This window comes from Frankliniella occidentalis, unplaced genomic scaffold, assembly GCF_000697945.3.
Source record: "Frankliniella occidentalis isolate FOCC.00 unplaced genomic scaffold, Focc_3.1 Scaffold20, whole genome shotgun sequence".
NCBI classification, from domain to species: domain Eukaryota; kingdom Metazoa; phylum Arthropoda; class Insecta; order Thysanoptera; family Thripidae; genus Frankliniella; species Frankliniella occidentalis.
The window spans coordinates 2,980,372-2,991,181 of record NW_026267150.1 but is presented as its reverse complement, the minus strand read 5'-3'; the positions used below and the strand labels follow the sequence as shown (position 1 = coordinate 2,991,181).

At 37.8% G+C, this 10,810-nt stretch overlaps 4 protein-coding genes and 1 long non-coding RNA gene across 15 annotated transcripts in view; 2 read left to right on the top strand and 3 right to left on the bottom strand.

The window, feature by feature from the left end:
- LOC113207980 (regulating synaptic membrane exocytosis protein 2) overlaps positions 1-10,810 on the bottom strand; it is a 74,018-nt gene that overhangs the window by 62,271 nt on the left and 937 nt on the right. The gene's annotated exons all lie outside the window — the stretch shown is intronic.
- On the bottom strand, positions 402-5,696 carry LOC113207691 (N-terminal kinase-like protein). The gene is made up of 17 exons (XM_026424350.2): positions 5,370-5,696; positions 5,049-5,189; positions 4,825-4,971; positions 4,377-4,600; positions 4,201-4,291; positions 3,796-4,110; positions 3,576-3,699; positions 3,273-3,370; positions 3,059-3,151; positions 2,825-2,960; positions 2,519-2,710; positions 2,258-2,425; positions 2,009-2,151; positions 1,783-1,920; positions 1,558-1,704; positions 1,358-1,478; positions 402-1,264 (listed from the first exon to the last, which is right to left on the bottom strand). The coding sequence occupies exons 1-17, from the start codon at positions 5,481-5,483 to the stop codon at positions 1,137-1,139; spliced, it is 2,520 nt and encodes an 839-aa protein (XP_026280135.1). The 5' UTR covers positions 5,484-5,696; the 3' UTR covers positions 402-1,136.
- On the top strand, positions 5,922-7,811 carry LOC113208081 (3'(2'),5'-bisphosphate nucleotidase 1). 2 transcript variants are annotated; one of them, XM_026424931.2, is made up of 6 exons: positions 5,922-6,029; positions 6,210-6,340; positions 6,446-6,655; positions 6,741-6,789; positions 6,866-7,152; positions 7,231-7,811. In XM_026424931.2, exons 2-6 carry the CDS (start codon positions 6,221-6,223, stop codon positions 7,486-7,488), a joined length of 924 nt encoding a protein of 307 aa, XP_026280716.1. In that variant the 5' UTR covers positions 5,922-6,029; positions 6,210-6,220; the 3' UTR covers positions 7,489-7,811. The 2 variants fall into 2 exon arrangements, with proteins under 2 accessions (XP_026280716.1, XP_026280724.1); XM_026424939.2 differs by having other exon boundaries at positions 5,931-6,098.
- On the bottom strand, positions 7,812-10,330 carry LOC113208062 (uncharacterized). Its single transcript, XM_026424901.2, has 8 exons — positions 10,196-10,330; positions 9,896-10,103; positions 9,479-9,812; positions 9,210-9,390; positions 8,786-9,067; positions 8,481-8,708; positions 8,223-8,388; positions 7,812-8,131 (listed from the first exon to the last, which is right to left on the bottom strand). The coding sequence occupies exons 1-8, from the start codon at positions 10,304-10,306 to the stop codon at positions 8,022-8,024; spliced, it is 1,620 nt and encodes a 539-aa protein (XP_026280686.1). The 5' UTR covers positions 10,307-10,330; the 3' UTR covers positions 7,812-8,021.
- On the top strand, positions 10,194-10,659 carry LOC127748916 (uncharacterized). The gene is made up of 2 exons (XR_008010846.1): positions 10,194-10,338; positions 10,533-10,659. It is a non-coding gene; the product is annotated as an uncharacterized LOC127748916 (long non-coding RNA).

The window sequence follows — 10,810 nt, the reverse complement described above, 5'->3', positions numbered from 1 at the left end:
ATAAAAGCCTATGCTCTTTTGACCATGATTTCACACAGTCTTGAATAATTTATAACAATATCAGTTTTTGAAAAACATATGAAAGAAAAGGCAGCCACACATTTGAACAGACAAAATAGGTCAAAAGAGTGTTTAGATTAGATTAGATTGGGAGATATTGATAAATTAGATTTTAAAAAAGGAAAATTTATCCAAATAACACTAAAACAACGCTTCTTGTGCTGAAAAATTGGTGGCAAGGAAATAACTGATAAAATTGATTTAAAAAAGAAAAAAAAATATGAAGACTGCTTGAACAACCCCACAGAAAAATCAAAACAATTATAGAAGTCTCTCTGCAATAACATTAAGATATTGTTTAGGAGACGGGAGCTGTTGAACTAAGAGCTAAGTTTCAAATATTTCAGATGTTCAAGAATGGCAGTTTATTCTTACCGTTATCATCAATATTTTAAAATGATATGGTAAGATGCAGAAATTCAGTACCAAAAGTCCATCTCAATCACCTTGACACACTCATTGTGGTGGATGTCAATGACATTGATGAGCGATGGAAGCCGTCATAAGGTTGAGGGCAAGGAAGGAAAATGACAGTATTTTCCACAGTAAGATCATTGCAAATAACACCAACACAAAGTCTACTACACAAATAAGTCAGAAAGGCTTTCTCTCCAGATGTGATGAGGTAATCAACATTCCACAGATACTGTTACAGTAACATGGACCGTAAAGACAGATAAAAAGCTGTCTTTATTTGGTGGAACGGTTTTGCCAACTTCTCTATCAACATCAAATAATACTTAGACCAAGAATAAGCAAGAGGAAATGAAAACGATAGGGTTCCAAAGCAATGATAAGTGTCTTCAGGGGAAAAGAGATTAAATTTTTATACGTACAGTATTAGAATGGACAATTGAGTTGTCAGGATAATCTTTAGGGAGAAGAAAGTATTCCTAAAATGTGTAAAAGAAGTACAATGATTGGATCTTAAACATCTTTCATCTGACACAGCCATGGGGCAATGGGGCTCCATAATCAGTCCCATTATGAAACAGAAATGCTTTGGTTGCCTTGACATCAGCTAAAATGCATAATATCGTAAAAAGTATATAATAGGCTTGGTATGAAGGAAGAAATCACATTTTCTTGGCACCCAATTTCATTGGACCACTAGAAGTACGACTGGCTCTTCGCAATTCCAACTCTTTTTGTCTCTGTAATTTTTTTTCTTCTCTTCTTCGACGAGCTTCATCAAGTCTAGAAGCTAAAGTCAAGAATACAAAGTGAATCAATGCTCAACTAGAACCTGTAACATGTAAGATGCAAGTGGTGAACAGTCACATTATTGTGTATTTACCTTGTGCCTGGGTCCCTGGTTCCATCGGTTCCCAGTCATTGTCCTCCCACCCACCACCTCCACTTCCACTTCCTCCACCAGTGCTACCTCCACTGCGGCTCCCAGGACTCTTAGCCTCCAACTAATAAAAGAGATCATGATAACTATCCAAAGCTTTCTGATATTTGATTGCCGACATGTCAATAATCACCAAAACTTACCTGGCCTTTATTAGATCCAATGGAGAGATCATCCTTCTCTTTATTCGCTTCTCCCCAGTTATACATGCTAGCAGAGCGAGGTAGATCATCAGCAGGTGGGAAATCAGGGGCTCCCCAACCTTCAGCAACCTCAGGACTATTCAGCTCCTTCAAAACAAAAATTTAATCAACAAATATGCTTTTTACCTCTCCTACCCAATTAAAAAAATTATTACATATACTTACAGGAGCCTCATCCAAGCTCCCCCATTCTTCTGTATCCCACCCATCATTAGACCGAGTGCTGAGACTAGTTCCTGAGGCACCAGGAGTCCCAGGTCCTGGACTGCGAGGATGGTCAGTGGAGCTCTGGGCAGCTAATGTCTGTTGTGAAATTACAATTGGAGATCCATTCCATTACTTGCATCAATCAACAAAAATCATGAAGAACTCGCAACAGACATTCACTTACATCCATGTCACCCCAATTCTCAGTATCCCAAGTTTCATCATAATCTGAGACTGATCCTCTACTAAAGTCCTGTTCTTGCTCCAATGATGTCATGCTTGTTACACTAGATGTTGTAGTAGATATACTACTACTAGATGGTTGCTCTATAAGAATTTAGTTATTTTTAATAAAGAGAAAAAACATTTTAATTGTTGTTATGTTTGTTTTTAAAATTAATTTTTGACCAAATTTAAAAAGAAAAATATTCACCTAAGGAGCCTGGTTTACTTAGCATTTTGCTATGTTGGTGGACAACAGATGATTTGGCGGTATCTGACTGACTGCGATAGAACTTGGCTGTGACTGCAGTTACTGCCCAACCAGCCCAAGTAGCTGCAGCATTAGATAAACTTGGTGTGGCAGTGTGGACATCAGCCTCTGGAATACAGAGAAGAGTATGAGGTATAAGAATAGTTCTGAAACCCAAAATTACCTATATTGTTTCAATGTTGCAGGTATTTGCATTTTTACCCATAGATTCACGCAGAGTGGGGTCTTCTGAAACTTTCTCCAGTTTACCTAAAAACCCTTTAAGAGTTCTGAAAAGTGCATCTCGAACTGATTTATCGGGATCAAGCGCAAGAGGACATAATGCAGGCAAAATACGGTTTGCTACTTCAGATAACAAAAAATATTGTTGGGTAGCTGCCAAAGCCAGGATTCCTAGAATAGTAATATTGTATCAAAATATGGACTGTTTAAAATTCCAGTGGTACTGTGGTCAGTGGAGCTCTTTACCACATTTAAACAAAAAAAGTAGTCAGATCAGAAACATACCAGCCTGCCTTGTTGGTGGGAAAGTATCTCGCATAGCACGAAGAAAAGCTGACACAAGCACTCTTTGCCTGATTTGAGGATGAAGATGCTGTGCTATCTTCCCTAAACAAACGGTGGTGTTGGTGCGAATTCCAGCCTGTTAAAAGATTAGATTTAAAAGTTGCGACACTAATATCAATATCAAAGCAAGAACATTCCTAACCCATAAAATGCCCTGAGAGCATGAAAACTTACTTGCTCATCTCTCGCTTGAAGGCGAGCAAAATGGCGTAAGACTTCAACATTTAAGTTGTTGTAATTGAGTTTTGGGGCCAAATGAATAATCGACTGTCAAACAAGAATAAATTAGTGTAGATAATTACCAAATTCCAGTTCCCATGTGGAAAATTTGCTACAAAGTAAAGATAAGGACAAATAGATACATATCGAACATGGAAGAGTGCCTTACCTTCACAGTTTGTTCTCTAATGGTTGGATTTGTGTCCATAAAACCATGTGCTATTTGAGGAAATATTTGGTCATTAACTGTTGATGATTGCAGGTGTCCTAGTTGAAAAATCAACATCATCATTAGCACAGACACTTGTAATAGTAATCTGAAAACATAGTTTTTCAAGCAATACTTTGATCTTTGAAAATACAGCCGAAACAGAACCCGCTTCTGCTGTCACATGACACTCATTCGCAGACCAAAGTATACCTGGGACAGCTATATCTGTCATAATACATTCAAACAGATGCTGACACCAACCTATAAATAGTTCTAGCTGTTGAAGAAGGCGGACCCTTGTTGCTCTGTCATTGGAAGCAAAGAGTTTTACAACACAAGGTACAATCTGTTTCTGGTATTCTGCCTCTTCAAGAAGTCCACCCAGCTACATTAGATAAAAACAATAGAAGATCTAACTTTTGAAGGAGGAAAACCATATTAAATAAGTGTATAGAAGATAAAAACAATCTGAGAAACAAACCTTAAACATGGGGGCTAGAATTGAAGATCCTGCATCGCCATAAACAAAGGCATTGATCAAATGGGGAAGAATTTTATTCACACAGACATCTTTAGGAAAATTATCCAAAAGAGGGGTTAAGGCACTAAAAAACTTATTCTTTTCCCCTTTGTCTTTAATTTGGATTTCTTCTAGGAAAAGGAGCGTATCAACCAAGTCATTTTTAAAGTAGCCGTTGGTCTTGCGGCAGCGGGTGATGATGTCAGCTGGGTTTGGACGAGAACCAGGATTTGCTCCAACCAATTCACAGTAAACTCCATTTAGTTGGTTGGGTACCTTTGAGAATTATAAAACATAAAATAATCATTGTGAAGAGAAGAGATTCTTTAGTGAATGACACAATTAAGAAGTAATATGCAAGTTCACCTTCTCAAGTTTTTGAAGACTAGATTGAACAGGGAGGGGTCCATTGAACACTTCCCAAATCAGGCATCCTAGCCCCCACATATCTGTGGAGCTAAAATCAGAAGGGAAACAAAACTATGACTACTGCAGTGCTGAGAATGATAAGTAAATGCCAATAATGTTAATGCATATCATACCATTTTGTAATAAGTCTCTGACGGCCTGGATCTGCTTTTTCAGGAGGATCATACTTATCCAAAGCCGGTAAAATTTTTATGGGCAAACCAACTCCATCATCAGTTCCAGCAACATATTCCACTCCACCAAGTTTCCATTCTCCCGCAGCATTCACAAATACTGACCACATACATACATTATTATGGCGTAAATTACCATCATTATTGAGAAAACTCAAGGCTCTCTAAAAAGAGGGAAGAAAAGGACAAAAACAAAGGACATTTATAGTTACTCGAAAGCTGAAACCTAAATAAAGGTATTTCAATAATAAGACAAAGCAGTTTGAATAAAAATGACCCCATTAATGATACAGGCAATCTGAGTGAGCAAGTTCCAAACCGAAAATTAAAAAAAGGCAATTCTTTTTTTTTTTGAAAATATTTGCATTTTGAAAATAAAAATACTTACAGTGATTTGAAATATTCCCCAGGCCAAATATAGGTCACGTTGTTGTTCAGCTAACTGCCTGTCTTTTGTATCAATCTGTGAGAGCTTTTCTAATCTTAATTGAAGAGGTATGACATATTCTGTTGCCATGAATATCATCTTGTCAGTCTGGAAAATCAAGAGTATTACGAATAGTGTAGCATTTCTTTATGCATTGAGACAAAGTAATAACTAGATAGACTTACTTCCAAACTGTCTAAGTAAGTCAAGATACTAGGGTGACGTAAAGTTTTCAACCGTTTGACAGAAGATCGGGCCACATCAAGTTGAGTCTCACTGCTATTTTTAATATCAAACATAAAGACAGAAACCTCTTCGTCAGTGCCCTGAAAACAACAATGACAAATAAAATAATGTATAAGTTAACAGTAAAGATTAAGATTTGCACACTTTTACCAAGTACTTATTGTTGAAGTCACGATAGGTGCATAATTTAAACGATTCAAAGAGTCATGTGTATATAGTAAAACCAAATTTTTAACAGGAAATAATAGTTTTTCACTCACCTTCTTCTTAGCACGGTGAAGTTTCCAAATACTTTTATCTCCGAGACCAGGAACAGGTTCCCCGATTTCATAATTGAAATCTTTTGACGGATCCCTAGAGAAGAAGGACCACATCTTCCCCTTCGTTTGCACCGCCTCAGGTAAGCAGACTAAGTGGAATGTCACAATTTATCGTACAGGTAGAATTCCAACAATTCTCAGTAGCTATATAGCATAATCAGAATTGACAAGAGCAATGTTTTTCCGAAAATACGATACTAAACACGACACTGGACACAAGGTTCCTGATTTGCCTGTGTTTGCCATCTCCATCAACATCAACAAGAAGGATTCTCAGCTTCGGAAACCTTACAAGAAAACAAGAGCTTGAGCTAATCATGATAAGTTCATTTTAAGGATGTAATAAATTCTGTAAGAAATAATTTTATTAATATTTAAAAGTAAAATACGTTTTAGGGTGGATATTTAATTCAAAATATTGGTATAACGTTTTTTGAAGAAGTCAATATCAGTTTGTCATCCTGCTTAGATAACTCGAGGAACGAAAACATTTTGCGTCCCCCCCCCCTCCCCCACACCGTTACGTCTCCCCTGTTATCTAAGTGACGTTGTATAGTCATTTTTGCTGTCGACCTCAACTAAAGAAAAAAAAAATCCAAGGTATTTGCAACTCCTTGATTTTGTGAGTTATTTACCTGACTGTCTGATCGAATTTGTGACCACAACAGGGTAATGACATGATCATGATAACTTACTTCCTACCAGTGTTCCTGATTCTTGTCATCCTCCTCTTTCTGCACCAGAAATAATTGAGAATTAATGATAATGTTCTGTTTTCAGATTCATCTACTATGGCTCAAAGCTCACCCCTTATCCTTCGTCTGGTTGCTTTCTCCATAAATGCTGCCAACAGGGCTGGGAAAATTATACGAGATGTATGGAGTCAGGGAGAGCTCGGTATTGTGGACAAGGTACTAGGTCAAGTGTGAAATTTGCTGTTCTATCGTCCACATTATCGTTCACATTTTTCACAGTTTTCTATTAAATCTTTATTCATTTTTAAATTGTTTTCTTAGGGCAAGAATGATCTTCAAACAGAGGCAGATCGATCTGCCCAACGCTGCATCATTGCTTCTCTTTTACGTCAGTTCCCTAATATAACTATTATTGGAGAGGAAGGATCAAGTAACTGTGAAGTGCCATCTGACTGGCTGGTAACTGAGAGTGATCCAAGTGTTCTGCAACTCAACTGTCCGAAGGAGTTTGAATCTGTGACGGATAAGGAGGCAAGTAATTCTAATTTGTTATAAAAATTATTTAAAGTCCTGATAATTCAGCAACTGTTAACTTTTCTTCTTTCTGATTTGTTAGGTGGTAGTATGGGTTGATCCACTTGATGGCACATCAGAATATACTCAAGGTAATTTAGTTGTATATATTAATGGACTCTAAACGTGTTTTCATTTTTTTAAATCCTTATTTTTCTTGTTTAACAGGTCTGTTAGAGCACGTCACAGTTCTTGTAGGTATAGCGGTTGGGAGTCAAGCAGTTGGAGGCATAATCCATCAACCATATTATGGTTATGCATCTGGTGCTGAATCTCTTGGACGCACTCTTTGGGGTATTAAAGGAATTGGGGTTGGTGGTTTCACCCCCAGTATCCCCCCAGCAAATCAAAGAATCATTGCTACTACAAGGTCCCACTCCAATGCTCTTGCTGAACAAGCAATTGAAGCACTCAAGGCTGACAAAGTGCTATGTGTTGGTGGAGCTGGTCATAAGGTATGCAATTGGATTCAAACCTTAGTGAAGTGTTTCACTGCAGTGCCCTCTTTCTTATCTTTATCATTGTCTTTATAGGTCTTACTACTGATGGAGGGTAAAGCCCATGCCTATGTTTTTGCTCGAGATGGATGCAAGAGGTGGGATACATGTGCTCCAGAAGCAGTACTAGAAGCAATGGGTGGTCGACTGACGGACATGCGTGGGAACCAGTATGCCTATGATCACAATACTTATCATGCAAATAAAGGAGGAGTCCTTGCCACGGCAAAAGGAGAAGATCATGATTGGTACATCCGAAACATCCCTGAAAATGTTCGAGAATCACTCAAGTAATCAATGAAAGAACTTTAACAAAAAATATTTTAATGGAAAAAAGTAATTTTCAGATTGAGATCACTTTTTAATTCCATGGTTTTGTTATTCCACATATCCAATCATTCCCAGTTTAAAAGCTAACAGTTGTTAAAAACAAAACAAAAATTGTTCTGCATTTCAATTAAATTTTTGATCTGAAATCACTTTGGTACCTGAAGGTAAGGGTTTACTTTGCAAACTCATGTCTATGAAGACTGTAAAATGTTTAGATTATGACGTTTCTTGTTATTGTTTTGCTATGGTTGATGTTTGGATTTTTAAATGAAGTTATTTTGTCAGTATTTTGGTATGCAATTAGTTTTATTATTAATAATGCCCCCTTTAAATGATTACAGTGATGATCAATTTTTCCATTGATTACAAGCAACTAAAAATATCAAACTGCCAAAATTACAACAAATACACTTGCATATACACCATGTACACTCAGGTACTTTACATATGACACATACTCCAAATTGATTGGGATCCAGCTGATCGAAACAATAACTTTACAACTTCGATCGTAGCAGTCGCCGGAGTAGTTTACCACTTGGATTGCGAGGGATTTCAGGTACAAATTTTATTCCTCCTCTGAGTTTCTTTTGTGCGGAAACACGTCCTACGATATAATGATGAAAAATTTATTCAAATGTACTCCTTTTCGGGTAATTTAATATAATAATTAACACATGTGCATGCTAATTACTTACCATTCACATAATCAACCAGCTCTTTTTCTGTAATTTTCACATTTGGTTGTAAAACAACAAATGCTACAGGGATTTCTCCGGATATTTCATCTTTCTTCCCAACAACACATGCGTCCCGAACTGCTTTATTGGTGTACAGTACTGCTTCCAATTCAGCTGGGGCAACCTATTAACAGAAAATTAATTAATCTTGGGTAAAACATGGTACTCAAACTTCATTTCTATAGATGTCATTTAAAATTGTAAAAATACTTTTACCTGAAAACCTTTGTATTTTATCAATTCTTTAATTCTATCCACAACAAATATGTCTCCTTCATCATCAAAATATCCAATATCACCAGTGTGTAACCAACCATCTTTATCAACTGTCTCGAGGGTAGCCTCCTTATTATTTCGGTATCCTTTCATTATCATGTGTCCTTTGAAGCAAATCTCACCCTCCTTGTTTCGAGGAAGAGATTTTCCTGTTTCCACATCCACAACCTACAACAAAATAAAATTTAAAATCTTTTAAGATAGGTAAACTACGCAAATTTTGGCTTTTTCAGTTAAATGTGTACCTTGGCCATCATTCCTTTTACAACACGACCAGAAGAACCCATTTTAACTCTCTGAGCCTGATGTTCTTCAATAGAAGTTGCAAGTACACTTGTTTCTGTCATGCCATATCCTTGTCGGATGTCTTTGACACCAATTCGCTTAGAAACTGCATTTTGTGTGTCTTTACTTAATGGAGCAGCACCGCAAATAATTGTTTGTACATGTGATAAATCATATTTTTCAACAACAGGGTGCTTTGCAAGGAACACCATCAGTGGTGGAACTACATATAAAGTTGCAATCTACAAAAAAAAAAAAAAATTGTAACAACAACAAATTTGATACGACAGCCATTTTCAAATAGATTGTACAAAAATACTATAAGTGGTTTTGTATGTCTTGTCAGTAAAACTGAGGGAGAGAAAAGAAGCCAGGAAAATCTACCTTGTAGTCCTGTACTGCCCTCAAAAAGAGTTCTTCTTCAAAACGTGGGAACACTATCACTTGGTCACCCCGCGCAATTGCAATTGAAAGAAGGGCAAATCCATATCCATGATAAAATGGTAGCAAACCCAATAAGTTCTCAGATGTATTATCACCACGTGGTTTGGGTAGGCCACCATCCCTAAAGAAAATCAATTCTGTTAAAATGTTATGGCTGTTTTCATAAAATTTGACATTATCTTAGTGAAAATGCGGTATTAAGAACTCACAAACAAACATTAATAAAAGTAAGGAAGTTTCTGTGAGTAAGCTCTACTCCTTTGGGGAGTCCTGTTGTGCCACTTGAGCAAAGTATTAGGCACGTATCCTTCTCATGATTCACACGGGCCGGTACAAATGCAGAGCTAGAATACTGAGAGGAAGTGAGAAAATCTGATAGCCTTCTGATATTATAAGGAAGAGGCCCTGGATCACCACAACCAATCAGTACTATATCTCTGATACTGTCAATATTTTCAGCTGCTTTGATCACTCTTTGAATAGTGAGCGCACTAGCAAAGACAATGCGTGGCCTAGAAATACTCATTGTGTGATCCAGCTCTCCTATTATTTGAAAAAAGAAAACAGCAAAATTACTTCACTAATTCCTGTTAATATGTGTAATGCCAAACAAAGAGGGTCATCACCTTCGGTGTAAGCTGGGTTGAATGGAGCACATGATGCACCATTATAAAATGCAGCAAGGACTGGAATGCAAAAGTCAAGACTGTTTTCACTAGAGATTCCGACAACATCACCTGGGCGAATTCCTAGCCCAAGCATATACTGTGCAGCTCGAATACTCTTGGCCAAAATCTGTGGAAATGTTTGCGTTTCTCCAGTGACTACATCAACCTGTAAACAAGAAATTTTCAGGGTTTTACTGTCTACTCCAGGCAGTAGCCAGAATCGACAGTAGGGTGGTGCCAATAGACTTATCATCCTACCTGGGCTACATCATCACCCTTCTGCTTTAGATGATTTAACAAATACTCTCCAATGGAGATTTGTGGAACAGGAGGCAAGCTCTTCCCACGGAGAACATTATCATCATCCATTTTAATTAAAGCTACAGCTATATTGCAGTCCTGTTAAACATAAGGGCAAGTGTGATGACTTCAATAAGAAATATTGGCTCGAGCCTGTGAATGCAAATTTTGAGTTGACATTGCCTGTCTGATAATAACGTTTTACCGAATCAACTGAGACCCCACTCCCGAAGTTCAAAGGCCCAAAGCCTCTGCGCAACAACAGGTGACAGGCGCTACTACTCAAACTTACGAGGGTTTTTTTTGTTTTGTTTTGTTTGGCACCGCGCAGCGCAGCCTCACCACCTCACCGCGCCGTCGTGGACCAGGACACACACTGCCGTCCTTGGAATTACGTGCGACTTAAAGCGACTGCACAAGACTGACTTGGCATATTTACTTGTCCGCCTGACGAACCTGCTGCTCCGATTGTATATTGGACCCTGTGAGGAAAAGGAAACGAATAAACGTCGAGCGAAGGAGGAGAGCAGAGAAAGATGGAGATGAGATAAACGGTGGAGGAAAGGGGGGGGG

What these genes read in the sequence shown, in the direction of transcription:
- LOC113207691 (XM_026424350.2), bottom strand. Translation starts at nt 5,483, where the DNA reads ATGTGGTCCTTCTTCTCTAGGGATCCGTCAAAAGATTTCAATTATGAA. An exon ending in AAGTAAACCAGGCTCCTTAG is followed by an intron (nt 2,152 to 2,257) that starts GTGAATATTTTT and finishes AAATTCTTATAG; the next exon opens with AGCAACCATCTAGTAGTAGT. An exon ending in ACCAGGGACCCAGGCACAAG is followed by an intron (nt 1,265 to 1,357) that starts GTAAATACACAA and finishes TCTTGACTTTAG; the next exon opens with CTTCTAGACTTGATGAAGCT.
- LOC113208081 (XM_026424931.2), top strand. Translation starts at nt 6,221, where the DNA reads ATGGCTCAAAGCTCACCCCTTATCCTTCGTCTGGTTGCTTTCTCCATA. An exon ending in AATCTGTGACGGATAAGGAG is followed by an intron (nt 6,656 to 6,740) that starts GCAAGTAATTCT and finishes CTGATTTGTTAG; the next exon opens with GTGGTAGTATGGGTTGATCC. An exon ending in TTGGTGGAGCTGGTCATAAG is followed by an intron (nt 7,153 to 7,230) that starts GTATGCAATTGG and finishes TTGTCTTTATAG; the next exon opens with GTCTTACTACTGATGGAGGG.
- LOC113208062 (XM_026424901.2), bottom strand. Translation starts at nt 10,306, where the DNA reads ATGGATGATGATAATGTTCTCCGTGGGAAGAGCTTGCCTCCTGTTCCA. An exon ending in CAACCCAGCTTACACCGAAG is followed by an intron (nt 9,813 to 9,895) that starts GTGATGACCCTC and finishes TTCAAATAATAG; the next exon opens with GAGAGCTGGATCACACAATG. An exon ending in ACTTTTATTAATGTTTGTTT is followed by an intron (nt 9,391 to 9,478) that starts GTGAGTTCTTAA and finishes GATTTTCTTTAG; the next exon opens with GGATGGTGGCCTACCCAAAC.